We start from the raw sequence: 21,825 nt of genomic DNA on the forward strand, positions 1-21,825 counted from the left end.
AAGAAATTGGGGAGGGAGGGCGGGGCGGGAAATACTGCATCGACTTGGATGTTTAAACAGGTTACTTATTTTGGAAGAGGAGCTGTAGGTGATGGTGGTAGGGGTAGGATGGCTGATGAGGTGGCAACAGAGGAGAGAACTGCAATTGTGAGACTGGTGACATAAGGGAAGCAGGAAGTCGATTCATTTGTTTGTTGGAACTGCTGATGGTATCAGGAAGCAGGAGCTGCTGGGGAATTACCGTGGTGTATTCTAGTGGGAGTGACTAGAAAATCACTTAAAGGACACAATCAGAGAAGGCAAGCTGTGTGTGAGTTCATTAGAAACCCCTGGAGCTAATTATATGCCTTTCTCTCATTCATAAAAGCTCTTCTTTTCCTATGGGATGCTATTGTGTAAGATCTGTGGGAGGCTCATGGGACTTAGGATAGAGATGACATCGAAAAAGTACGAGGAGGGAGTTCATACAAAGGTGAATGAGGAAAACATTATAGACTGGATATGGGAAATAATTGCATTCTGAAGTAATCAAGACTTGGGTTTTTGTTTCCCTTCTTACATCTTTCCTATTGTCGTTTTTAAAATATTTTGGTCAGAAACTATCATTTATTTCATCACTCTGTCCTGCCTCCTGGAAGAGGGTGGTAGCGTGTCCAGAAACAGTCAATCTTGATTGCAAATTTAAAATACTCATTGTAGTTATGTCATCAGTTATTTCCCTGAGTGCTATAAATAAGCAACAGATCAGTGTTTGTGTTCTCTGCTAGTGTTCCGTTTGTTCAAACACAAGCTTAAAAGCACAGAAAACAGCATCTAAGCTTTTTATTAGGATTTATTTATTTATTATTATTATATTGTTTTATTTTCATTTTTATTTATTTATTATTTTTACTAGAATTTCAGTGTTGCCAACTCCCTTATATTTTGCATTTAGTTGTTGTGGTTTGGATTTTCTTACTTTTATGCAGTTTCCCAAATCTTCTGACCTCTGTCCCCTGAATCAGTTAGGGGAAAAAAAAAAAAAAAAAACCAACAAATTATGTGATTGAAGTGTTCAATGTTAAATCTGTTTGTCTCTATCTGCATAGTATTTGTGAAACTTAAAAAAACAAACAAAAAAAAACAAAACAAAACACAAAAAACCAAACCAAACAAACAAAACCCCACAAAACCAAACCCAAAAAAACCCTTCAGGATTGATTTGAATTTGCTGACAAACTTCAACATGTATTTTATGTATTTTATTTGTATGGGTAGATTAGGGGATTCTTGTCCAAGTTCTATTTATGCAGAAAGGTGTCCATTTCTGCTCGGCTGCCTGCTGGCATGAAAAAACTTTGCGTTTATGGGACTAATTCAAGTAGGAGTTTTAAGACAATGGTTAATGTGACGTGTATCTCTAATGGCTTAATGTGGAGCTCTTCTGAGATCCTTTAATGACTGAATGAGGATGGACTGCTAGGTTGTGCAAGGAAGAACTACTTCTTGCGCAGAGTGTTGGCAACAGCCCTGTTTCTCGTAGAGTGGTGGGTTGGTGGGGTTTTTTGTATCCTGCTTGAGGAAATCTACTGTGATTATTAGAAACTCTCTCTAAGAGTAAGTTGTCCTGCTAAGACTGATTATTCTGTTTCCTTAGCTTGTAGATGGGGAATGGGTCAGATTACCTGATAAAAACCTAAAATCGTGTTTATTAATGCTGCTGTTTGGCAGAAACAAACATTTTGTGCCTGCGTATTTAGGTTGTAGCAGGATCAGTGGCAAATCGTGGTTTATGCTTCCCCAGGGCACGGTAGAAATAATAGACGATGAAAGCAAAAATATGCCACCACATATTCAGGGAAGGTTCCATGAATCATATTCAGTTATGGAGATTGACTACTGTTCTATAAACTTCACGTTTTCACTTTGTTCTGAAATTCTGTCTTGACTTAAGAAGATAATAAGGGCGAAGTCTGTTACGTATTTGAGATCAGACCTCTGGCATTTGTGTCTTAAATGGCATGAGAGCTTGTTCTGAGTATATCAAGTGACATACTCCAGTCTATGCAGAGCTGCTAGTGAGTTATATGAGAAACTTTGCAAGCAGTATATAAACATTATTTTTTGTTTGGCTGGAGGCTATAAGAATGATTTGCCTGTCATGCTAGATCATAGTATTTTTGGTGGGTTTTACCATTCTTTTATAGTTCAATTTGTTCAAATAATTATTTTTAACATACAGTGGAATTTTTAGTTTGCTGCATATCGGAACTCTTACTAAGCTGTAGACATGAGATCCTTTATCCAATTGCACAAAGGTGTTTTCATACTCTTAGGACTAGGTAGTCACCATTTTATTCTCACAGGAAAGAGGTCTGCCTTATCTTTCATAGTTTTTTGGGGGGGGTTCCCTTGTTTTTTCGGGATGGGTTGTGAAGGAGTCTATAACGGGTGTTCTGGAAGGAGAATAGACCAATTGATACAGTACCTTTCTTATATCTACCTGTTGGTGTGTTCACTGAGTGAAATGGAAGACATTTGGGTCGATTTGTTATTTGTTATTCTGGTTAGATGTAGAGGATATCTAGAAGCTTTCCCTCTCTTAACTAACCCTTTTTAATAACTTAGCTGTTAATGTTAAACATTTCCCAACTCCAGACTACTTTTTCTCAAAATCGTTCCGGCTACGTAATACAGTTCAAGCCCCAAAAGAATATTTAAACCCAAAATTTTGAGAAAGGCTATGTCTACGTTAAAGTTGCATGTAATGATGAGGGGCTGGAGCAGGTCCAGAGAAGGGTAACAAGGCTGGTGAGGAGTCTGGAGCACAAGTCTTATGAGGGGCAGCTGAGGGAGCTGGGGGTTGTTCAGCCTGGAGAAAAGGAGGCTGAGGGGAGACCTTCTTGCTCTCTACAACTACCTGAAAGAAGGGTGTAGCGAGGCAGGGGTCAGCCTCTTCTCCCAAGAAACAGATGATAGGACAAGAGGAAATGGCCTCAAGCTGCACTAGGAGAGGTTTAAGATGGGTATTAGGAAGAATTTCTTTACTGAAAGGGTTATCAGACATTGGAACAGGCTGCCCAGGGAAGTGGTTGAGTTGCCATCCCTGGAGGTATTTAAAAGATGAGTAGACGTGGTGCTTAGAGGTATGGTTTAGTGATGGTTTTTGTCAGTGTTAGGTTGATGGTTGGACTAGATCATCTGAAGGGTCCATTCCAACCTAGACAATTCTATGATTCTGTAATTATTTCAAATGGCTTGCAAAATTCCTTGAAAGAGCTCCTGACTGGTTTCAAACAAGGGCATCTTTACTGGTAAGGAAAGTCTCTTGTTATCACCTTTGCTCCTGGCTGGCAGTGCATCAAGTGTGACATATCTGTGTGATTGCCGAAGCTGAATGGCTCTCCAGCAAGCACATTAACCCAGTGGTTTAGTCTGAGATAAGAAAGGAGCCTGTTCTTGATACCTTTATAGCAGAAGCAGCAATGCAGGCTAGGGGGAGGGGAGGAACCTTGGAAAGCTGTTAAGAAGTTCTAAAAATATTTTGTTTGACCTGAAAGATCGCAGGGTAACTGGAAGGGGTTTTCCGCTCTGGTTCAGTGTTGCAAAGTAGTAATAACTCTCCTTCCACATGATACTTTGTCAGATGGCAGTTTGTTAAAGTGTTCCTGATCCTGGATGCTGTTTGCCACCTGCTGAATTACTCCAGTGCAGCTGCTTGTGGGATTGTGCTGTGAACTGTAGGTGAAATGGCCTTAGATGTTTGCAACAATAAGAAAGGGAGGGACTTTTTTTACTAATTCTAGTTATTTTATAAATCTACGTTGCAGGCTAATATTTAAATTGAGGGGAAAAATGAATAGCAAATGAGGAATCTCAGTGAAGAAGATACTGGAGCAAAGTGGCTGAGGGGAAGTGGCATTTCAGCTGACCTTGCTACTGGAAGAAATACAAGCTTTGGAAGAGGTTGCTATATGTGCTTATTGCATTATGCCTTAAACTCTATTTGTAGGGTAAAATGATGCATATACCACATGCAAGTGATGCATTACGTGCTGTTCTTTATGGGTTTGAGATCAGGTTAAGTTGATTTTCACAATTACAGTATGGGATGGGTGTCAAAACACAAGTCTTTTTAGAGAGAATTTGAAAGGTTGCTGTTCCCCAGTTCCAGTTCTGCTTCATCTTACAGAAACATCTAAACTGGAACTGTAAAATAAAACTTTTCTGTGTTCTCTACCAGCTCTTCCAAGTAGCTAAGGTAACTTTTAAACAGATCATCTTTTGGAATGAGATGAGGCTGTATCTGCCCAAATGGCTCAATTGCCTGAGGCAAGAGGGTGATAGTGTCGGGAATCTCTGAAACTGGCAGCGTGGGTGAGTCCCATGTACACTTCTTCTGGCACAGCATTCTTGGGCTACAGTTTCATCAACACTTTAACGGTTTTGCCTCACTGTGCTGCCCTAGCTTCTTGTTTGTGCCTTCTCTCTTGTGCTAGATGGTATGTTTGTGAAGCCCATGCACAAATACTGGTAAGGAACTGGAGTAAAACGTATCCAGCTGACATAAGGGACAGGCGTGAACTGGGGTAGAATGAGTTAACACTAAAGCTTCTTACTTAAAATGAAAACTGAAGTGAAATTACAGCTTTGGGATGCAACTTCATTTTGTGTTGCGAAAGAGTGAGGCCTCTGCACTGTGGTGCTTTGCTATCCCTGCTCCTAATGCAGCTCCACTAACTGGGCAGCACTGGAACTGCTGACAGCCCCACAAAGCAACGGGAGCACAATGTAGAAGAGACTAAGACCTTCCTTTTGGTGTCATTCGGCTGTTGGACTTAGGCAGGAAGATTTACGTAATGCTTTTGTTTTCTGGAAAATCTCTTTTCTCCGATAGCATTTTCAGTCGGGTTTTAATGATTGATCCAGTCAAGTGCGGAGAGAAGCTGAGTGTTATTTGTTTAGATAAATGTTTGTGGGTCAGTGTTTCTAATAAAAATGACGTATGTCAGAAGAATGTGGATGAAGAAAACTGATGACTTCTTTTAATTTTATGAAATCTGCTTTGTCTGTGATATGGATTACTTATGACTTAATGTGTGTCAAAATGCAGTGTGAATCCAGCTGAAAGATATTGCTGTTGCTGATTACAAACTACTTCTACTTGATTGCTAAAGATGCTGCCCAGTATTCAGTGTAGGAAAGCTGGATGGAAAGCGTTGAACTAGATGGAAAAATGGGTCATTTAGTTAAGTGGCTTCTGTTGGATGAAACTTTCAAAGAACAGCAGTAGAAAGATACGCCATTAGACATACGAACATTCAGCTAATGTTTGTGCTGGGTGTAGCAAAAAGATCACAAATTTGAATAGAACTGGTAAGTACCAGCTCTGTTTTGAATAAAAGGATGACCACAGCTGTAGTTGCACGCACATATGAAATATATCAAATATAGTAATGCAGGTGGGATACATGCACACACATACTTTTGGGACAAGGGAGCTGAAGTGATGAGTCCTTTTTTTAAGAGAGGAAGGTAAACATTCCAGCCTGTTGTATCATATCTAAATTCGTGCCTGAGTTTACTTGCTCATAATCTGCTTTACATCCTTGTAATACTGTTAATGTTCTGCAGTGCCTCTCTGTGATTGCTGGCGAGTAGTACAAAGTAGAAAAAAGCCTGATGCTCTGTACACCAAACTGGGATTTGGATCTACTTCTGGTCTTGTGTAGGTCTGTTTCTGGCAGAATTGAGTGTGACTTTAATCACTTGTCCCATTAAGATATCATTATAGGTTCCTTATCTTCTTTTCTTCAGCAAGTATGCTTTTGAAGAAGCTTTCTTCTCTTGGCAGTTTGTCTGATAATGGAGTCAGGGAAGGGAAAGAGCTCTTCTTCAGTGTTAAAATACATTACGTTACTAAAGTAGTAGCTCAAACTGAAAACGTTTTCAGGTTTCTATGCAGTAGACAATCCAACTGTATTAAACTATAAATATTAATAAATATTTCATAAGCATTGGCTACATGTATGAAATGCTTTTTTTATTGGCTTATGTCTTTTATAAGAGGAAAGTTCCTTAAATCGTGCTGTATTGATTTCTTTGACTTGAAAAGCTTTGGTGTCTGTTACTTAAGCTGTAAGTTCCAAAGAAACAGACACCCAAATGAATATAGCTATTAAATAAAACTAAAAGAAAAAAAAAAAGTGCAGCAAACTAGAACTTCAGTTTGTCTTAGGATATTGTTATAGAAGTGAGGTGTGGGGATGACTTTTTGAGGGTTTTGGTCCAACACGGTAAGCCAAGGATAACTGGAAGGGCTAGTTTGGTAAATAATTGCCCTGTTTGCTGTGGCTTGAAATAATTTTGGTGGACTTGGTTGAGATTTTTGAGTGTTTTGAGGTGGAAAAAAGAGGGGGGGGGGAAGGGCAGGAGCAGAATTTCAGTTTGAAATAAAAATCTACATCTGGCTGGAAAAGGCTGTGTGTTTGGTTTGGTGGTTTGTTTTTTTTAAAAAAAATTCCTTTCCTTCACTTTAACTCATATTTTTATAATGTTAGTGATTTCAACTTCATAAGAACTTTGGCATGAACTGCAATATAAAGATGAGTTTTAAAATGCTAAATGTGTCTTTTCAGAAATGAAAATATTTTAATGGTAACATACTGAATGTGCAAGGCAATGGGACACTTAATGCATTGACAAACTTCACAGGTGAACCAAAATGTAAAATAACCTTTGTGTGTTGGATTAAATACAATTCTGAAAAGAGTTCTTCAGATTTTCTGTGTTGGCACAAATGTAGGGAGGGGCAGTGAGGAGATGAGTATGTATGTGTGGGTAAAAACAGCTTCTTTGAAGCGGAATTGCTGATGAATAACTAGTACATGATACTACTGACAACGTTCCTCTTTCTGATGGAGTATCTTTGAGCTCAGCGACCAGGCTCTAACTCTGCCAGCTTTCCATGGAGTTTTACTGATTCTGAAAGCCAGAACGGGGCTTAATGTCTTGCTGAGCTGGAACCCTTGTGCCCTCATTGCTTTGTCCTTGATACCTTTAAAGAGTAGGGTTCAGTATGAACCCAGCTTTAAGCTGCTCCATGAATGTATAATTGGAGCTTTGGTACTGCTTATTTCCTATACAATCACTTCTCTTACGGAAAGCATTTGAAGAGGGAACTTTCCAGAGAGCATCTGACTGAACCATCATACTGTATTTCAAACCTCAATATTTCTGTTGAGCTTCAAAACTTGCAAAATTTAAAAATGAGTGTTTAAAAAGGAAAAAAAAAAAGATAGTCTTTAGACTAGTTTAAATTGTAAAGTCAGATTGCAGCTGTAGTGAGAAGGAATCTGGTAGATAAAACTTAATTTTCCTACTGCTTTCATTTACAAACAGTATCAACATTTTGTAGTTCTTGCATTTAATCTGACTGAAGTTGTATTTGTGTTTGCACGTGTGCCACTTCTGATTATAAATAATAGTCAGTCACACACCAACTATTTGAGTGGAAATTGATGATAATTCATATATTGCAGATCTAATGGACTGATGGTTTTTTGCTTTTTTCTTGTTGATTTATTTTTTTTAACCTTTGTCTTACACTTGCCTTTTTCTTATTTTCAAGTGTCAATTTACAGTATCTGGTTTTACGACAAGAATGACTGTCATCGAATAGCAAAGCTCATGGCTAAGTAAGTACTGCAGTCTTATTCTGTAATTTTTATGCAATATAGAAAAAAATTGAACCTATTAGATGTGTTTGGGTTTTTTTCACTCTCCTTAAATAGAGAAATACAATGCTCTTGCTGGTACAAGAGTACCAGTAATGAAAATGTTAGTTTTTTAGTAATCAAATTGTTAGTTTTGTTTCTTAAAAAACTACAGCATTAAAATTTTCAGTTAAGTGGTAAAAAAAATGAGTTGAAGTATTAGTTGGCGTTCTCCAAAGAAAGCACATACGAACATTGTTTATTTTATATTTTATTTTGTATAGGGATGCAGGCAAAATATCCTCTGATTCAGAAAGTGTAATTAAATAAATGATGGCCATGTTTTTTGGTTGGTGTTGTTCTTTTTTTGATGGTGGGTTGTTTTTTGTTTGGGTTTGTGGGGTGTTTTTTTTTAAGGCTTAGTTATTATTCCTGGCTAAAGTGAAGAGATTGGAAAGTAGTGGGAGAAGTAGGTGGAATCTTACAGAATTAAAGTGATGTTAGGAGACTAAGCAAAACTATGAAATAATAGGAGCTTGTTGTTGCTAACTTCTGGATTGTTTGATTATTTTTTTTCTTCCTTCTTTTTCCCCCCCACTTTGGAGATAAAGTTGGTTTATAAAGCTGCCATGTCACTTGCTTTTGTTTTGTGGTTCCAAGGGCTCCTAGAGATGTCGTGCAGCAGGAGAGCTTCTGAAAGTGATCTCAATTTAAAGAAACCTTAAAAGGCCGTGTTTGCAGTAACCTGGGTTTGCTAGTGTTTCAGGTGCTGCCACTGCAGCAACACGGTGAGCCCCTCTGTACTGTGGGGGGTTGCGCTGCCCCAGCTGAGGGCTGCAGAGCAGAGTATAGAAGTGTGTGTGGGCAACAGAGGCCAAAGAAGGCTGGAACTGGTTGAGCTGGCAACGTGGCATAAAGTCTTTAAAACATGTTGTGATTGGTGGGTGCTCTTGCACCTTTTGTTCCTTCAGGTTGAAGGCTGGCAGAACTTAATTAGATGGAAAAATAGTCACAGCGTAGACATTTTAAGCTGAATTTGAATTTTTTTTATGGCATTTTTTCTTTGGGTCATTTTCATCACAGAAGCTGTGTAAGATAAATGACAGACTTGGATATCAAGGTCTCTTTCTAAATTCTTATTTTTCTTTTCTCTTATCCTGATAACGCTATATAGTTCCTGTTTCCCTCTTGTATTTTTGTCCCCAGCCACGTTGGATGTTTTGCTGTTATTTGGCTTGTCCAAATGTAAGGATTAATTATAAGGATTAATGGAAAACAGGTGTGTGAAAATGACTGTCAAAACTGTTACCAGAACAAATAAAATGTCTGTTGCTTCTCTAAATTATAAACAGAGCATCAGAAAGCCAAGGTTAGCATTCGTGGTGGGGGAGAGAGCTGGACTCTTCAAACTCTACCATATTCTCAATCTGTCGTGCCCAGCTCCACTGCAGATCTAACGTCATGTAGCAAAACTTGAGTTCATCTGGTATTAAACTAGTCAGTGGCTGTAGCTCAAATCAAGGGCTATAGATACTTCAGGGATCTTTGTAAGTGTAATCAGGTAACAGACCAGTCCAGCTGCGGCTCAGCAGTCCATAAAGCACATCTACCCTTTTAGCTGAAAATGTAATATTCTGGAAATACCTGTAACCCAGTAGGTTCATTTAAAGCCAGTATGGGAACAACCTAAGCTTTATTGTCATCTCCTTGTAAACTACTGCAGCCTTTCCTTGGGTCCCTGCTGCCTGTATTGCAGCTTTATTAACGCACAGAGGCAGAAGTGCCAAAGTTGGTGTTATTGCTTCGCCCCTGTGTGTGGTGCAGATGCTGCTCACACACTCTTGTAATTGTAGCATCACAGCACCCTAGAAAGTTTCTGAGATCACAAATTATTTTGGAAGGTCAAAAGCAGAAATGTATTTTTGTAATGTTAGAGTTTTTTATGGTAGGTGTTGGAATGATTGTGGATTAAAAGTATCTTTGAAATTAAAGTTAATGCATCAAGCAGACTTTGGGGAATATGTATTGAGTTTTGTCACTTGAGACTTATGCAAGTGAAACTAGAGAAATGAAATGTGTACACAAAAAAGATTTATTGATTGGATATTGACAATACAGACAGCTAAATTTTGCTGAGCTGGCTAGGACCTCACTTTAGTATAATTTTTAGACTTTGGTGCCATAACTTGGTAAAAAAAGGTGTAAGTGATCTTTGCTAGCCCAAGTAGGGCTAGTAGTAAGTCTTTCATTATCTGAGTGCTTTTTTCGTAACTCCTTTTTTTCATTATTAGATTATGGAATGTGTGAATATTCTAGTTCTCTTTACCTTTAAAATTGTGTATTGGTTTGAGGGTAACAGAAGTATTTGCAGAATCCATTTTTATACTGAGAAAGGTATTTACTGTAAGTATATTTACTTGTATTTGTTGAAAAAGCACTGTAGAATGAAATCACCCTTCATTTTGTACCACATGCCTTATGGCTTCTGAGTATCAGATAAAGATCCCTACTAGGGAAAATGAAATGAAGGCATTCTAGTTGCACATTACTGTAGGATGGAAAAGCTGCACTTCTGAGGCTTTTGTTACAAACTTGATGAAAAGTGGATTGCTACTATTGTGCTGACATCCATTTCCACAAACATCAAGCTTTCTCTCCCCCAAAATGGGTAGAAGTCAGTCAGATGAAAAGTAAAAATGCTGATGCTTCTATGTGCTTCTCTACAAGAGGGAGGCTGAACCTGCAGAGATTGTTTCATCCTGGGATGAAAGATGTATTTAAGAAAACTTAAAATATACTTTCTAATTTTAAAAAGTAAAATAAAATTGCAGCTTAGAGAAGGAACGCTGCATTTCAGCACATGGTAGCAGGCTCCATCAGCCTTAATTTGAAATAAATATTTATGTTGTCTTCCAAGACTATTAATTTTGCTCTACAGTTTTTGTGTTTGTCTTGGGTGCAAATCTGGACTGGCACCCTTTGATTTAGGTGGGGTTTTTTGTATCACTGATAGGAAAGAGTATTGCCTTTATAGTACCTCAGAGCTTCGAAAACATCACCATAAAAGGTTTCAAGGAGATTTGCATTCTCTTTCCTGCTGTTTGACTTGACCTTATTGTGCCAGACTGAGTTAACAAGATTGCAGGCCATCCATTTATATTTTGGTGGCTTATCTTTCAAAGGAAAAGTAAATTAGTGTTCACGGGCTTTGTAATCACAGACTTCACTTCTCACATTCCCTCTCTCCTTCTCTCTCCCCCTGCTCCCCACCCCCCTTCTGTGAGGTTGTGCCAGGTACGTTTTCAATGCTATAACTGCAGATATTCTTATGCAAACTGTCACAGCAGCTACTGTCCCCGAAGGAATGTGTGCCTCTTCCGCTATCTGATATAATGGAAAGAAACAGCAGGCCTTGCTTAAAAAAGACTTAATCCTGGATTGCACATAGAGCATGCTCAGTGTTACAGATTTGCATTAGTTGATTTTTTTCCCCAGCAAAGGTATTCGATCTACAGAACTCTTCTTTTTTTTTTTTTTTTTTTTTTTTTTTTTTTTTAGAAAAAATTACTCTAGAATTTTCTGAAACGAAAAAAACTTTATGGGAGTAATCAAACTGCTACCTTTAGAAGGAATTAATTTGGGTCAAGTTAAGTCAAGATGATTGTTTATTAGGGAGGAGCTTTATAGAAGTAGGACAGAAACTAGGGTTTTTCAGATCTCTGTGAAACTGTTGCATTTTGACATGTAAATGTGTAGGGGTTTTTTTATTTTTAGATTAGTTTATAGGCTTGCTTTACCCTGTTTCAACACTGAGACCCAAACTGGCTTCTGAGATACAGGCAGCAAGCTGAAAGTGGGTGAGTAGCTCAGAGAGTTTTGGGAGTTCACTGCTCCACAGTTTCCCTGTCACCACCATCTGAATGTAACCTGCACAAGACAGAAGATGGAGGATGAGCTATTAGACAATTATTTACATGAGAAGATAATTTGTTGTTCTTAAAAACAAAAAAAAGTTAACTTTAAAAAGGCAACAAATACTTAATAATGGACAATAGAAAAAATATTATGAGATGTTTTGTGGAAATCTTTGTGAAACATTTCTGTGAAATGGATGTACTCCTTGAAGATGTTTTGCTATGAGACCAATTAGTACTGTTTTAATGGGGAGATGTCTTGTTGAAACCTTGTGGACCAGCTAGTTAAGAGCAGAGGGAGGGTCTCAAGACTGAAGCCTTTGCTTCACCTATCAGGCAGCAGATGTGTGACTTCAGCTGTCCAGAATTTTCTCTTTAATTGAAGTATTTACTTTTTCTGGTGCAATTGGGCTGACACTTAAAATCTCAGCAAAGTATTCTGGTTCTTTTACCTTGCCCTTTCTCATCCCTAGTTTCAGAGCTGAGTTTAGCTAAGTCAGGACTGTATGACCACATGGGCTGCTGGAACAAAATGTTCTCTCGGGGTGTCACCATAGAAACATTTGCACATTATTGAGCTGCTTCACCCAAACCAGCACATGCTGCAGTTCTTAGAAATTGTAAAACAGTGTAGATTGGCCTCCCTGTTCTGAGTGACATTTGCAGGTGGTTGTGAGTTACATTTGCAGGTGAATGCTTGCTTACAAACAGAGAAAGCTGCACAAATAATGAGAAGCTGGTTAAATAAGCAGCTTGAATGATTAAACATTTTCAAGTCATTTTGAAAGTTGCACTGAATTTTTAAAAGCCAAATCTAACCCTTCTTCAAATAAACTCAGCTAAATTCTAGTGAAGTAAAGAGATTTGATTGCTAGAAAACTGGGAAGAAACTTCCAAGACTTGCCTCAGAGCAATGTAGAGGTGCATGTAAATATCTAATTATTCTACAGCCTATAAAATATAGAGTTACTCCTGAATCCTAACTGACCCAAAGGAACTGGAGGCTGGAATGATTGACGCTTTCTGTGATTGTTATGATGGCACCTCTTGGCTCCCCCACCAGCCATCAGTTCTACAGCATGAGAGTTCTCAAGTGACGTGCCAGCTCCAGAGCTCTGCCCTGTTTACAGTGCTTGTTTTTTCTTAACATATTTGATTAATGCAGGCTTAAAAAAGAAGGGATTACAGGCTGGTGTGTGTTTATTTCAAGAGGATAAGCTTTAGCGCATTGCACAGCCATGTATATCTTGTGAACTGCATATGGATTAGGAGTAGAAATATATGCAGCCTTTACATTAATGAAATGTACCAGGTACACATCATCTTCTTGCATATTTTAAGTCTTTTAAAATGAATTTTTTTTTTATACTTGAGGCAGGTAGGGGTGGAGTAGAAGTGATGAATGAACTGTAGGCACCAAAGGCCGGAGGAAAAGACATGTTGTAATTGGAATGACTACGGGGCAGTTAGAGAAGAAAATGGTTTGCCTTTCTTTCCAGAGCCTTGAATGGGGCAGTAAGGGGTGATTTGCTCTAAGCCTCCTTGTAGACTAACTCCAGAGACATCTGGTGTGAGCCAGCTCTCTGCTTTCCCAGTGTATTTGGTTTGTTGTGTAATGGTAGGCCTCATCCGAAATTAGAACTGTTTTGTAATTCATTTTGTTGAATAACATAGCTTGATTTGGTGAAATACGGGGAAAACCGCATGTTAGGAATTAAAGAGTAAAAATGTATTTCACTCAGTCTACGGTATGGTACATGTGCTCTTTGTATAACGTGTGCTTGAATGTCCACTTTATTGTAAAAATGTCTAAATATGACGGTTTTACAGATGTAGTGTTTACTTTAGGCAAACTTTGTGAGAGACAGACTAGTGCTGTCTGTACAGAGATATAAACTGTACAGACAATTTGATAATTTGACTTGTATAAACCTTGTAGTAAATGAAAACTTGTTTAACTTGGTCAAATATGTATTAGTTTTTTATAAACATGAAACAAAACGTGGGAGTACATTTTCCTTTACTGCTTTTTGCAAGATGTTGACTCCAGAAAAAAAGTTTTAAAATCCTGTTTCTCCTTTCCTGTTATAGAGTGGTAGAACAAGAAGCTCAGAGATCACAGCAAGTTTCTCAGGACAGAAAAAGTCCCAGCAGAACCAATGGCTGCAATGAGAACAGGCCCATTGACATCCTGGAAATGCTGAGTAAAGCCAAGGATGAATATGAACGAGTAAGGAAATGTCTCTTTTTTTATTATTTTTATTTTTTCTTTTCTTTTTTTTTTCCCCCTAACATTATAAATATATAAAAGCACTACTTCTGAATAATGGGCTTAGGACACCATATGGAGTCCACTGAAATAGCATGCCGTGTGATTTCTGAGAGAGAGATGATAGAGAATAACTCTGATATACTAAATCATCCTGTGCAATACATTCTAACCCAAGATATCAAAGTAGTGCACCTAATCCATAATTTAATGGGCCTGTATATTCTTATGTTTGAATTGTTACCTTCGGGGTGTGGGGGGAATACAGTTTTAAAACCAGATACGTATGATGCAGACAGAACAAAATATTTTTCTAAATAGGTACCCAGGCTGCTTAATCTCAGTGCTCGTCTACTGACCGGCTCTGTGAGATCATTGTCAAAGGGAACGTGAAAAAATATATATGTAACACTGTAGAAGAATGTATCACTGAACTTGGCTATTTTTGTGATCTTTGAGTTCCGTTATTGTAAATATTCCTTATAGTGGCTGACACTTTAGTTTTTCAGGTTTTTTTCCTCTGTACTGAAAGTCACTGGAGATCTGCTATGATTCATGCCATAATCAAGAGCGTTCATTGAGCTGCGCACTATTCAACATGCCAAAGCATTTTAATGTAACAGAAGTCCAGAAACTCTGTGATCTATCCCATGTCTGTGGTACAAGCACAGTAGTACAATGACTTGGAGAGAAGGGATAATGTGGGGAAAAATCAGTATTTTAAAACAGTTTGGGATTTGAATTTTGCATGAATTCATAGGTTTTATTTCTGTTATTATTACCTTAGCGGGCAACTGTTTGCCTACTTTTCCATTATTTTTTGTTTTTAAGAGCCTATCTGGAAACTATTTTTTCACACATCAGCTGTGCTTTATTTAAAGAGCAGGCATTCTCTGCCATTGTTTCAGTAGCCTTGTTTTCAGACGGATGTCTTGTTCCCTCTCCCAAGTACACTTGACTAGGAAAGAGGGTCTGATTTCAGTCAAGATAGCTTGAATACTGATCATGTGATCCAACTTGAAATGTAGCTTGATGGACCCATTTTACAACAGTTTCTACTGCTCTGAGAAAATTTTCTCTCTGGGAATAGCAAATAAAAATTGTACCCAACAGCATCTGTCTCTTTCTAGTCTCAAAAGAAGTCTTGCAATATTAGAGATGTAGTCGTTCAGTACATTTTGTAGACTCTATGAAGTATGTTATTAATAGCTGTAGACTATAACAATACAGTTCCTCTACCCTTCTGTTCCCTGCTTTACTACTACTGTCCTGTCTACTGTGTGTCTGTCCTTTTAATAAATTAATTTATTTCAGAAGGGTGAGTCTGGTATATTTTGCCAGTGCTAAATTTACAAGTTTATATAATGAAGGAGAATATTAGTTATCTTAGGACTATATAAACTAATTATTTCCTGAGGACCAAATCCATACATGCAGGACAAATATAAAGGTAATATGTAGGAGATCCATAAGAGGAAACAAAGATTCTGAACATACATATTTCTCCCCAAGTACAATAATACAAGAATGCGCAATAGTAATGTGTGAGTATAACATTGCAGAGCTGTGCTATGGTTTTTGTTATTGTACTGGTGGGAGAAGAGTTAGCACATTAATAGAGTACTTGATTCCTTCCGGAACTTGCTTGTGCAGTAGGTCACAGGAGAGTTCCTTCGAGTATTTAGGATTTGAGGCTTTGTAGGATTCCAGATTGTTGCAGTACTGTGTGGTATGAGGAGGAAAGAATGAACGTGTGGATTAAGCCTTGTATGATCAAACTTCGTCACTTTCTGATTGAGGGCAGGTGAATGTGACAAACAATACATTACATTTGACCCAGGCTTGATACTAGTTTCAGAAAAATCAGTAATGTGGTTTTTTGAATACTTTAAATACAGATTAGCAAAAAAACAAGTTGCTTCTGCTTGTCTGAGCATCAGTGCTGTTTGGGGAGAAAGTGTCTTTGTATGAAGGCCAGCATTGTGGAAGTAGCAGCTTTTGTGAGAGCACAGAAGGAAGCATCAAAACCTGAATGAGTCATCTTTTAGTGGTGTATCAATTGAGCCAGGTTTGAAGAAATTGAAGGCTTTTGGGGAGGAAAAATAAATAACCAAAACAAAAAACCACACACCACAAGAACTCACTGTTTTGGTAGTGCCTTCTTAAGGTGTGATGAAGCCTTTCTCCCTCTTTGTCCTTGCAGTATTGGTTAATACACACTTTCAACAGATGGCTCTTAAAAATGACTCAGGATATTCCAGCTTCTCCTCTCCTCATGTTCAGATCTTTTTCATATGAGAGTAGTGAAAAGCTTTTGCTAGAAACAAAGTTCCGAAGCATCATGGAAGCAGCTCTGTAGACAAGTAAAATACTGACAGACAGGCCACAGTGTGCAGATGATGTCGTGGACAGCCCATGTCTGTGGTGCCTGTCATACAACAGGGAAATACACAGGGCATGGACTATGGTGGAGCTGCTGTATAATTGGGGGGTTGCTGTCTTAATCTTGATTAGTCATTGTTTGTGTGCGTGTTTGTTTTGATGATTTTTAGAACACTAGTGAAACTAGCATAATTATTTCATTTCCTATTTGTGTGTGTATGTGAACTGTAAACTGAATCTATTGGGCATAATCCCATTCCCTGCTATGATTGTAATTATGTAGAAGTTGCCAGGTAAACAGAAATGAGCAATATTGATCATGTTTCAAGCAAACTTCTTGGGACCACCTCAGCTTTAGCAACTCTGGCATGCTAGTTTTGGTACTCCTTGTATCCAAGCTATGTCAATGTTAACGTGATTAGGTAGCCAGCTTTAAAGGTGGTTTCTTGAGAGATCTTTCCTGTCTTAACTTTTATTTTTGAATTATTTTATGGCACTCAGTAATTACGCATGAATTTGTATTTAGGAGCAGAGAGTACTTATCTGCCTGGTACATTCCAGATGGATCATACAGTAATCCTTGTGTGCAGCCCACATGAGATTGGCAGAGTGTCAGCATGAGAAGGGGGCAGAGAGAGTGAAAAAGAGATTTATGGAGGTCTGAGTGATTTAATCTAGGATTCCAAATCAGCTTAATCCTTCAAGTACTCACTACATCAAGTCCATATGTGAAAATGAATGAATTTTGAGATTTTTGTTGGTTTGGTTTTTTTTTTTTTTAAATGAAGTGAATGGATGCTTTTTATAGTGTGGTGTTTTGTGTGTGTTTCAGTATAAACATGGAAACATCCACTAGTGAAAAGAAAATTATGCTTGGTCTGATTTTGTAACCACAAGGCATCCAGCATTTCAGGCACGAAGAGTTTTGACCTTCAAGTTAGTGGCTAAAAGTCAGAAAGATGAGAGAAGTTGCTTCTCATCTCTGTCCCTAAATCACAAATTATAGTCTTTATTTTGTATTTATTGCTTTCAATTAGAAATTGAAAACAAAAGAATAATATACCTCAAATTGGTTTTTAACTTGTTGCTAAAAAGTTCAACCCATACGCATTTTGTTGCTGTAAGTGACCCCGATCAATCATGTGTCGTGCTAATGTTCAGCTGTATCATACCTATTGAAAGCTACACTGTTCTATACTTTGGGTTTTTTCACTGGTGATTTAAACTGTAATACAGTTTCTGTTTTCATTTATGCATATGTTTATTAAAGATGGAAGTCAACTCAATCAGTAGACATACTACTAATTTGTTTTTGTTTTTTTCCCCAGAATCAGATCGGTGACTTAAGTATTATATCAAGTTCTGGAATGCAACAAAATGCAAATCCTCCAAAGCCAGAAAGTACAGAGCCTTCAGAACAAAAAACTTCATTACCAGTTCAAGAGCAGGTATGTTTTATTCAAACCTAAATAAGGTGCTGTGTTTTTTTTTTAAATTATTACTTTGTCTTGGTATCACAATATTTTTTCTTAGAATGCCTGCAGTGTTGTCTGCTGAATGTATTGCTGCTTTAAATAAGCTAATGGGTTTCAAGACTTCTAGGATCCTAAATTCTGGCTTTTGATTTACCATTGAAAAATATTAGGCTATGTCACACGACTGTGAATATCCAAGTACGTTTAAATGGGCTAACTTGGATTCTGGAAGAATTCAGTCCGTGGTAACATGCATGATGACTTGCAGAGCCAGGAAGAAAGAAAAAATTACCTTAGCCGTGTTACTGGACTGAATATGGCATCAGTTAGCTGTGTACTGTGTTGCACTCTTTCACACGTGAACTCAAGTCCTGCTTTCTCATGTTTGAAGCTTTTACTTAAGGTTTATCTGTGCTGCCTTCAAAGCTATCGCAACAGTCCTGCTAACTTAAATCAACAGTCAGTTGCTAGACAAGAAATGGAAAGCACTTCAGTCACGGTAGCACCAAATTCTCTCTGGCATAACTGAAAATGTGTTTTACCTGCTTCTCCCACGCTTCCACAGCTTGCGTTGAACCTCTGCTCATGTGCTGCTTGGTAATGACATTGGTCAGCTCGGCTGATTCCTTCATACTTAGATTATGGGAAAAGCGTGTGTGGTTTTGTGTTGGTTTGCTTCAGGGGCATTTTGTTTTGTTGTGGGCAGAGGAGGAGTGTTGTTGGGGTTTTTTTTCCTATGTTAAGAACTTTTTGACAGTACATCCCTTGAACCGCAGCAATAGATGAAGCATGTTATTTGAACCACAGGGAACTTCTTACAAAATACTTGGTGTCATCACTGGAGTGGCTGGAAGAGGCAGCAATAGCTCAGTATTTGGCTTCATTTTCTAGTAAGCAATTCTGGACAAGGAAGCTATAGCTTCTTTTCAGAGATCAATTTAGAAGAAAAAAAACTGCAATAACTAAATTCCCTGTAACCCTTAAGTAACTTGGGCCTGCTTACAGTGCCACCCAGTGGGCATGGAAAGGTCAGTCGTGTTCTGCTCAGAAAATAACCTCTCTGAGGGAAGCTCAGGCCTAACTAATTGGCTAACTTCATTTCATGCTAAAGATTTGGGAATAAAAATAAATGTCTTCTCTGTGATATTCTGAAGTTCAGGTTTTTATCTTGGCAGTTCAAAATGAAAAACAGTTCTAACATGAAATGCTTTTATGGCAGCGATCAGCAAAACTGAATTAGAACACTGAAATTAAACTTTATAGTGCCAACTCTGACTGCTAATTCATGTTTCAGTATATCTGAAATGATTTCTGGAGAATCCCTCTGTGTAGTTCTCTGTTCCTATCAAGTAAAGTGATCGTGTTGCCTTTTTGCAACCTCTGCTGATAACGGTCTTCATAACACACCTAGTTGATGATACGCTCAAAATATACCTCGGCCACAGATGGGACAGGCAAAAGATGTGCTTCAGACTGGAACTTAACCTCATGTTTGAGACTGTATCCACGTAAGGGGCTAGTCTGATTTGGACCAGAGCATGGTAGATATTTCTGTTTATTACTTGAATATTGTAATGTATTAATGAAGGAAAGCTAGTCAATTTATCATACTGAAGTGAAAAGATGAGATTGAAATGAGAAGAAATAGTGAATTTTCTCTTAATAGAATCTTTACAATTGGAGGACAGGTCTTCAGAACATTAAGATCAATGGAGAAAAGTAAAAACAACTTTTTAGGAAGAATTTCTAAGATGTTTATAAGCGATGGAATGGTGTCAGCTGCGAAATGAAAGTGTGCCTGACTTTAAGCTAGCTAAAAAAAAATAACAACAGTGTCAGTAGAGATCAGTGTCCTGGGCATAAGGCAATGTGATTTCAAACTCAAGGTTTTTTTTGTTAGGCGACTTTCATGCTACCTGCACTGCTGTACCTTCACTGCTGTTATCTGTGCTAGTAAAATTGGAGCTACTGTAGCAATGTCATGGTACACTAGTTGTCATTGTAAAATAGCATCTTTGTTTAGACGTACCATCAGAATACACTGGAATTGTGCTGCAGGCCATTCAGTCTTCTGAACAGAATGTTGTATTTTAGTCCAGCTGTTTTACATAACTTCTGGTCCTGTGCAACCTAAAAAAAAAAAAAAAGGAAAATTTTGAGATTTAAGGGTGCTAATAGTTGTTTCGTTTTAGTGAAACACATTTTTAAACATTTTCAGCAAAATATTAAGAAGTTATATCCTTAAAATCAGATTTTTCTAACAATGTCAGTGCTGTAGGCTCGATGTATATTTTTGAGAGAGACTAAAGGATCGGTAGATGTAATAGTGTGCGTATATACACCCTTTTTCAAGAAGATATATATACATATTTTTAGGTTTACAGAGATTCTTTTATCTATTGTAACATCTATTGCGTTGTTAATGAAAAGGGTGAGAACTGTCTAGGCGTGTATTGCTAGATCAGTTGTGTACCTTCAGGTTTCTGTGTTCATTTCCAATCTTTTAGGCCATTTAATTATTTCCAACTCTGTAAATTCTATATGGAATTTGTTCAACGTGTATGTTCGGGGGTTTTTTGGTTGTTTCCCACCCCCTGAAGTGCCTTGTGTAGTTAGGGCTGATTGATGATGGTAAATGCCATCTTAATGACAGAACTCATAGCCTTCCCCCTTCCTTGCCTCTAGCACACAGTCTGTCCATAGAAGGCTGTAGAGAAAAAGCTTACATAGACAGCATATTCCTTGTAAATGAAATTGATTTCAAAATCCCTGTAAGTAGGGTCACTTGTTATCCAAACTGTATTTTAAATGCATTTGAGCTAGTTGTCTTTCATAGTTTTCTTTCAATTGTAATAGACCATGTGAAATGCACAGTGGCATGTATATTTCTAAATGAAAACTTCCTTTTCCTTTTTTTCCTAGCCATTTCAGTCAAGGCAGAAGCATCTGACTTTGGAAGAACTGTTTGGAACCTCTGTACCAAAGGAACAGCCTGCAGCTCCGTATCCCAATCCAGAGAGAATGGAAAAGTTGCAGACTGACACCTCTGCCAGAGAGCAGCACAGTTTGCTCTTGCCTTTTCCCTTTGACCAGTCAACAGTAATACAGCAATCACTAGGGAAATCTGAAAGTCCGAGCGTTAAAACCAGTGCCAATCCTTTGAATCAGCAGGAATGTTTAACACCTATGCTAATACCTCCAGCTTCAGTTTCCCAGCCTGATGTAAAAAATGTTTCAAGCTATTCAGTTCGTTTAAGCCCTAATCTTAATTCAGCCTCGACAACGGAAGCTGCCCCTGCTCAGATGCTTCCTGGCCTAAAACCAAACAACAGTATAATGCAAGTTATGCAGCAAGCTGCCAAGCAGATATCCCCACTAGTGAATCAGCCGCCATCTGAAGTGAACCACGCTCCACAAAATCTGATGGCTGGCCAAAGCCAGCTTATAGCGCCCTTGACATCAACAAATACAGGAACTGTCTCAAATACATCCCATACAAGTGTTGATCTTCTCCAGAAACTCAGGTTGACCCCACAGCACGACCAAATGCAACAGCAGTCCCTCACTAAGACTTCCTTAACACCAAACATCTCTGCCTCCGTTGCCCAACTTGCAACACCAGAAAGCTTCAAAGAGTCTCACAGTAAGCCATCAGCCTTGAACAGCAAGATAATCTCTCCCCTTCAGGTATTCTGTGGGTTTTTATATCCATGAAGCTTTAAACTGTTTTTAGACTACGTGTATTTTCCCTTGGAAAATGTGCTGCTATGTATTACCCTTTTAAAAATAAGTAAGGACTTCCACTGTGTGATACTGATTGAATTGCTAACTGACAAAACTAATGGAATTAGGTTTCTATCGTTAGCATCTTCTGTCAGTGACAGACCAGTCTGTAGAGGAAGATGTTTTTCAAGCTGGTGCTGGTAGGGGATAAATATGTCCTAAAGAATTCATCTGAACTTGTGTCAGAAAAATAATGCTAAGGATTGATGATGTGAGAAGGGACAGAAGGTTACAGACTGATCAGTGTTAGGAGAGTTGATGCTGTGGAAGTCTAGTCTGTAGCTTCTTTGAAGGTACAAAATTAACAG

The 21,825-nt window shown here is 38.2% G+C and overlaps 1 protein-coding gene across 2 annotated transcripts in view; it reads left to right on the plus strand.

The window, feature by feature from the left end:
- DCP1A (decapping mRNA 1A) overlaps window positions 1–21,825 on the plus strand; it is a 33,999-nt gene that overhangs the window by 6,062 nt on the left and 6,112 nt on the right. Inside the window, exons 4-7 of one of the 2 annotated variants that reach the window (XM_074152269.1) lie at window positions 7,610–7,676; window positions 13,700–13,838; window positions 17,588–17,707; window positions 20,657–21,421. In XM_074152269.1, coding sequence (XP_074008370.1) covers window positions 7,610–7,676; window positions 13,700–13,838; window positions 17,588–17,707; window positions 20,657–21,421 — 1,091 coding nt within the window. The remainder of the gene's footprint in view (window positions 1–7,609; window positions 7,677–13,699; window positions 13,839–17,587; window positions 17,708–20,656; window positions 21,422–21,825) is intronic. The other variant, XM_074152270.1, reaches the window with a different exon arrangement.

This window comes from Numenius arquata, chromosome 8, assembly GCF_964106895.1.
Source record: "Numenius arquata chromosome 8, bNumArq3.hap1.1, whole genome shotgun sequence".
Taxonomy (NCBI): Eukaryota; Metazoa; Chordata; class Aves; order Charadriiformes; family Scolopacidae; genus Numenius; species Numenius arquata.